This window comes from Neodiprion pinetum, chromosome 4 (assembly GCF_021155775.2).
Source record: "Neodiprion pinetum isolate iyNeoPine1 chromosome 4, iyNeoPine1.2, whole genome shotgun sequence".
Lineage (NCBI taxonomy): Eukaryota > Metazoa > Arthropoda > Insecta > Hymenoptera > Diprionidae > Neodiprion > Neodiprion pinetum.
Genome location: NC_060235.2, coordinates 5,644,105 through 5,650,751, shown reverse-complemented (window position 1 = coordinate 5,650,751; position 6,647 = coordinate 5,644,105). Strand labels below are relative to the sequence as shown.

At 38.7% G+C, this 6,647-nt stretch overlaps 1 protein-coding gene across 1 annotated transcript; it reads right to left on the bottom strand.

The window, feature by feature from the left end:
* Positions 1-349: 349 nt before the first annotated feature.
* LOC124217216 (uncharacterized) lies at positions 350-5,361 on the bottom strand. The gene is made up of 6 exons (XM_046622612.2): positions 5,114-5,361; positions 3,919-4,119; positions 3,332-3,525; positions 2,534-2,808; positions 1,275-1,546; positions 350-872 (listed from the first exon to the last, which is right to left on the bottom strand). Exons 1-6 carry the CDS (start codon positions 5,359-5,361, stop codon positions 692-694), a joined length of 1,371 nt encoding a protein of 456 aa, XP_046478568.1. The 3' UTR covers positions 350-691.
* Between the last annotated feature and the right edge of the window lie 1,286 nt (positions 5,362-6,647).

Below are 6,647 nucleotides of genomic sequence, written 5' to 3'. Positions count from 1 at the left end.
GACAAGTATAATTTTCTTAAATTATGAACGGAAAACTTTGCTCGCCAGTATATGTATATATCTGTAAACTATTATGGATCGAATATCTGCCAGACCCACTCGACATCCCCTCGGAACATGGGACACGTCATTCTAATTTCCAAGCAACGTGTTAAACATGCGTCACACGCACAGTATTGGCCGCAAAGAAGGAACATGTGTGCGCGGTCATTCGTCAAAGGTGTAAACTACCTTTGAAGCCTCAAAAATATGCTATTTTTTAAGAATGCAATTTTTTATTTGGTCCGATCTTCGTTCGCTAATAGTCATGACTAAACAAGTATATCTCTAAAAGTGTTGAAATCGTGTAAAAATAGTTAAAGAGTATGCCGAAGAATAAGTGCCGAACTCTCTTGTGAGAAACTTCCAGAGTTGGGACTAAGCGTTCAAAATTTTGCTGAAACAATAGACAGAATTTTCCACCATACGTATCGACTCAAAGTGTAATTTTTTTTCTTCCGCGACATTTTAATTCGGCAAAATTCCGATTGTCGAAGTTAAAACTAGATTTAGAACCAACAGTCGATAAATTATCGACCGGTGGTAGATTACCGGCAGCTAATAATGGGAATCGCAGAAGGGTAAGAAGTTCCGTCGATAAGTAAGAAATCCCGCATTCATTTCCAGCGGCCAGTGCAGAACACGGTCGATTCTACTTCCGTCGACGCCTTCGCCGCCTCATTTTAGCAACTTCCTGCTCGAGGTGACAGTCGGAAAATATAATGGCACAGTCGGCTCCGCCCAAACCTAGCACCGCCGCCTTGACAGAGCTCAACATTGCCGACCAAGGAGTTTTCCGCGTCATTCTGCCTGAAACCCAGCTCATCCCCAAACTATCAATCAAAAGTTAGTACCACGTGAGATTCTTAGCCGGAAAAGTTCGCGGACCTGACGCTGAGTAACTGTCCAATCTCCGAGCTTTCGACGAGCAGCGTGCTTGAGAATCGGAAAGTTAGAGAGCGTCGTCATATCTTTGTGAGTACGAATGTTGGATGTACAATATTTCGACTGTTTAGTTGATCGTTTTTTCGATTACTTGATGATTCCGATATTTCAAATATTCGCTTCTTCGATCAATTGATCGATCGGCTATATCGATTGACTGATTCTTTTTTCGATCGATCGATCAACCCGCACATCCTTAATACGAATGAACATTTAGCGGAAGTGATCCGAGCGGGCAGTAACGCAAAGTTTGTAGTTTCAACTTGTTTGAAAACCGTAAAAAAACCTACCTCCAGACCGGTGACCAAATTCTTCGTCCTCCCGTCGTTTCCCTCGAGTATCTATTGTCCTCGCACAATGCTCTCCTAAGGCAGTTGCCCCCGTCTTCTTCAGCGATCAGAACGGCCTCGATTGACCTCAGAACCCGATGCGACAGCTCGTTTAATTCGACGTTTCCGGCGTACAAAAGTGGCGGGGAAACTGGAGGCGAAGACTCTCGCTTAAATCGCGTACCGTCGATGTCTGCTTGCAGAAAAGTCGCCGCCGTCGCGGTTGCGGAGTTCTGGGATATGAATGAAAAAGAGCTCGTTGTTACTGAGTAGAAAAATCCTACTCGTCAAATACTAAAATTGGCAAGCTACGAAGATCTCTTAGGATTTGAAAAAAAAAAAAAAAAAATTAAAACTACTGGAATTGAAATCAATAATTTGGATATCGATGCTCCGTGACGATTCACTTGAAAATTATCGAACAATCTGGTAGCATCATTTGATTTCGCTTTGCGATAGCTAATTTTCTTTTAAAGAATATTTTCTGAAAATTCACTTCAGTACGATTGTTTTTTTTTTCCATCGTGTGGGAATTGTTGAATATTCAATCTTCACGACGTCGCACCGAGACTGAGTGTTACCTACAAACGGCAATCTTGAATCGACAACGGAAAAAAAATATCATTCGTTTCAGTGAACTTTGTAGAAAATGATCGTCTTATTGTAATAAAAATTTGACCGCATAATATAATTCGGTTTCAGAGCAATTGAGCATAATTATCACTTAGTGGTGAAAATAGACGTCTAACGCTACGTTACCGTAACACGTAAGATTTTGCTTGAAAAAAAATACAATGAAATTTAGAATGAAATTACAAGAGTTGAATGTATCAACGCATCTCTATTCACTGATTATTATTGAACGATGCTGATGAAGCTAGAATTTTGAAAAAGGTTAGAGAATTTCGTTTCATTTGTAAAAAATATCACCTTCATCCGTGCGTTTCGTTGCATAAAATTAGTGTTGATTGAAATTTTCGAGTTTCAAAGAACGATATTTCCGGTGAAAACTTTGACTTTAAACCGTACTAGTCGTGAAATTTTTTTTCTCGATCAATTATCCCGAACTAGAGTTACGGGTCTCTTCGACAGGTTTGAATCTCAGGTGATTCAAAATTTTGCACCGTAGAAACCGACGCGATTTCGCGTGCTTTAATCCATTCGGAATATTACGATTCTCGAAAATCTGAAATCGAATAAAACAGAACCGTCTATTTTACCGTCACGTTCACCATAAGTTGAATGATGAAGAGGCCGAAGGCGAGGAAAGCCAGCGCCGTTAAAGCGATCTCGAAAAAGTCCTTGAGCGAAAGATCGTGACCCTTTCCTTTCCCGTGGTGATGATAACTCGGTCTGTGATGATCGTGGTGATGATAACTCTCGTGGTGATTCGGGACGTAAATATGCTCCTCGTGTACTTGGGGGTAAGGGTCAAAGTGATGGTCGATGTAGTCGGAGTGATGGAAGTGGTGGGTGGCCGCCGACGAATATTCATCTGCGAAGGGACAATCGAAAACATTCATTTTTGATTCGCGCATTCACTTGGAAATCGAGCGGATGGTTTTAATTCATCGACATCGATTCTCGCTAATTTTTAACGATTTTCACTGATTTCCGAGCACTTTACGCGATTTTTGGTCATGCCGAGATCAGACGGAATCACTGAAAATAACGACAAGTCACTGGAAATCACCTGGAACTCTAAAAAATCTATGGAAATTACTCAGTAAATTGTAAATCAGTAGTTACTAGTTTCGATTTCCAATTGTTAAATTATCACGACTCTTCCCGAATGAATTGTTCCTTGGATTTTTTGGACATCAAAATCGCAGGGATTGCGGTAAGAAATTAATTGTCGCCATACGTTCAGATTATACATTTACGAGCGCATAATTGTCCAATGCTAAGTTTGCTGTGTAACTTTTTCAACTACAATTCATTTACTTTCAGTTCGCAGAACGTTTTTGCCAAATTTTTCACGGTTTGACGGATTTGAAAATTGGTGACTATTTAATTACCCGGACCGGATGGATCAAAGCTCCCGATTTTCCCCGTCGATATTGGCGCCGGCATCGCGAATCCCGTAACCGCGCCATCGTATTCATCCTCTTCTTCGTTGTCGTACTGTCGATCGGCGAATTGTTTCTTCTTTATTTTTGGGTCCCTTGGCCGAGGCGAGTAGTGGCGATAAATATCATCGAGGGTCGTCGTTCTGTCGACAAAAATCGGTCTGTCATAATTTCTCTTCAATATCTGTTCTCTTCGGAATTCATCCCAACTTTTAAAAATCTCCGAGTTCCTCAAAAATCAGGTCGAATTTATGTGGATCATAATCGTGAAGATTACTAATCTGAAAATGCTCAGGCAACGTTCAGAGAGCTTTTTGGAAATCGTAATTTTTTCTCTGGATTTTCCGGGATTTTTATAAGATATTTGATCGATCGAAAAAACGAAGGAAAATAAATTTCCGAACAACGGTAATATCCGAGATTTTTAGAGATTTTTTTTTAGAGAAACGTCGATGAATTCTGAAGATATTTCCGAAAGTCAATGAGAAAATAGACAGATAAGCAAAGATTCATCGGAAATATTTTCACGCGCTTACTTGGTCAGCCAGTCCTTGTACTTGGAGCTTCCTTCGTCAGAAAGCATTTTCTCGTGTATAGAAACGTTATTGTCATCAACGTAATCGACGTAGGAATTTTCCGACGAAATGTCCAGACGTCGCTTGACACGAGAGCCACCGAAAGCGGTGAGAATTTTCTCCGCCAAAAACCCGTGGCACAGATACTCGTTCATTTTCTTTCTGTAATGTACGTAAAAATGTGCTTGCAAGAAAATTTTTGTCGGTTGAAAACTGTTTAAATCAATCACATTTGCGGATTCAGTTTGAAAAATAGTGATATTTTGTATTGATGTGTGGCATTCGAAATATGAAGAATCATGAAAATGGTTTCGTTTATTGTATGCAAAGCAAAAAATACACAGCATTGGACAATTGGGTTTCAAACGTCGATCATGAAATTAAATTTGAACTGGTTTATATTCTAAAAATTGTCAGCTACTCAAATTTTAATAAAAACTCAGAAGACGCGTGGAATTATTTTATTTTTCAAACTGCATAAAAAAAAAACTCGTAAAGATTTTTCAAACGTCATATTGTACAATTTTCACAGTATATACTGCAGATGAATTTAATCCATACACTAAGCGACTTAAAATGACTATTATTAGTAACAACAATTTTCTCAAACTTTCTTACGATGCTTCACGAAAAATCTGAAACTTGAAAAATAAATGTCCACTCGAAGAAAAGTTTGTTGGAATTCAACAAAATTGCTTAAAATCAAAAAGAGTTTTTGCATTTCGATACAGTTGGATAGATTCTGCTCTAATTTGTAACAACATCTTGCTGATCCGCGTTTATTTAACACGAACAAATCGGTTTCTAATCTTAGCAATATGACCCACCAACGATACGCATCCGAGAAAATATTTATTAACAAGGAAAATCGGCTTTGTTGAATCTGGAAGAAAAAAAAACAAAAAAAAAAAAACTTTCCAACAAAAAAAAGGTGTTTATTTATGTTATTTTGTATAATTCGAAGTATAGAACAGAACGGCTGACTTTTAACAAATATTTTCTTCAACCTTAAGGACGGTTCTTAAAAAAGAATGAGTGAATCGTGTGATGAAAAATGTATTTCTCTGCGTGTATACCGTAAAGAATGATAATATCTATTAAGAAAAGAGTCGTGGAAGTGGGAGCTGAAGGAAATGAAATAATTAAAGATTCTGACCTGTGAAATCCCATGGCGTTGAAGGCCTCGCTTATGGTGCCGTTGTTGTAGGCTCGACGCGAGCCGGTGTAATTTTGAACATGCTGAGGCTTTTGATCGGCGAATAGGAAAAATTCCGGGAGTAAATCGGTGGCGAGAATGTCCTCGGAGTTGACGCAGAATTCGACACCGTCGTCGAAGCATTCCTGGATTGTTTTAACTGCGAAAATAGCGAGCCAGGCGAGGAAGAAAAGTCGACGAAGAGCCATTTTGCATATAATTTGCCGGGAAAGAAACCAAGGCCGGACTGTCAGAGACGAGGAAATTTCGCTAACTGTTTCGAACCCGACACCGTCACGACGCTCTGCATCCCGGCGTCGAGTAATTTGTGCAGCTAGCTAACACCACATGTGTAATTTCACGGCGATTCTCCGGGCGCCGTCACCTGGAAACTTGTGAGTTCAAGAACACGGAACTACCTCTTCGTCTCTTTTTAATTGGACGATTTTCACGAAGCGATTTTAAAGTGACAGCGGTACGATTTTTTTTTTTTTTTTTGCAACATTATAAATTCGTAATTTTCTATTTTTTTTTTTTTTTTTTTTTTTTTTTACTACGCCCGTTAAATTGATGCGGAGAAGATGGATATAAGTTTGCTTTTTGCGAAGCAATGACAACGTCTAGGTGTTTGTCGACTAGCCCGAAGAGTTGAAATTTTTTAGCTACATATGGAGGGTAAGGAATTTTTGCATCCGACAAAATAGATTTCGTTGGAGTCCGTTCAATCAATTTTTTAATCATTTAAATCACACATTTTCTTGATACAAAATTCACATTATTGCAAAGAACTCACGCCGTGTTAGTATCTTGAATAAATTGATAATCAGCATGATCAAAGGCTTGATTCAATTTTATAACAAGTTGTCACAAGTAATTCGTCCGACAAAAGTATTGCGTTGAATCAAGTAAGCATTGTGTTAGCCGCATTTGACTACAGCATCTAGTTGAATTCATACGAACAATACTTGACTCAAATAATCCTTTCCCTCCACGTAATAACAAGCGTCGATTTTATTTCGCGGTTTTTTATTTTATTTTACACACCGATTGGTAATTCCCATTACCGCATTACTCGAATTGACAAACAATTTCATCTTCTGTCACTTGGACAACAAAACTAGTTGCTTTTGCTTCGAAGCGTAAAAACAATTCTGAAAATGAAATCTCAAATTCGAGGCAATTTCGTAGGTGTATTTCTTTCGATGCCATTGTACGATTCAGAATCGAAGTCATATCATACGCATATTTAAGCTGACCTTCCGTAACGTAAAGTACAAAATTGTCAAACCGCGACATTATCTGATGCATATTTAGTATTCTATCCATGCAGCTCACAAAACAGCGATAGTTGGTCGTTGATACACGGTTATACAGGCGAAAAAACAACTCTGCAGTCATTGCAGCATCAATTTTCTGACTGTGTTTATCGTACATACACAATGTATGCATGTATTCACTCCGGCAGTTTGAAACTCAAATACTGTTAATTTAATAA

Excerpts from the sequence above, each read along its gene's own strand:
- LOC124217216 (XM_046622612.2), bottom strand. The coding sequence starts at position 5,361 with ATGGCTCTTCGTCGACTTTTCTTCCTCGCCTGGCTCGCTATTTTCGCA. Across the intron at positions 4,120-5,113 it reads AACGCCATGGGATTTCACAG|AAAGAAAATGAACGAGTATC; the intron begins GTCAGAATCTTT and ends CGTACATTACAG. Across the intron at positions 1,547-2,533 it reads AACTTATGGTGAACGTGACG|AACTCCGCAACCGCGACGGC; the intron begins GTAAAATAGACG and ends TTCATATCCCAG.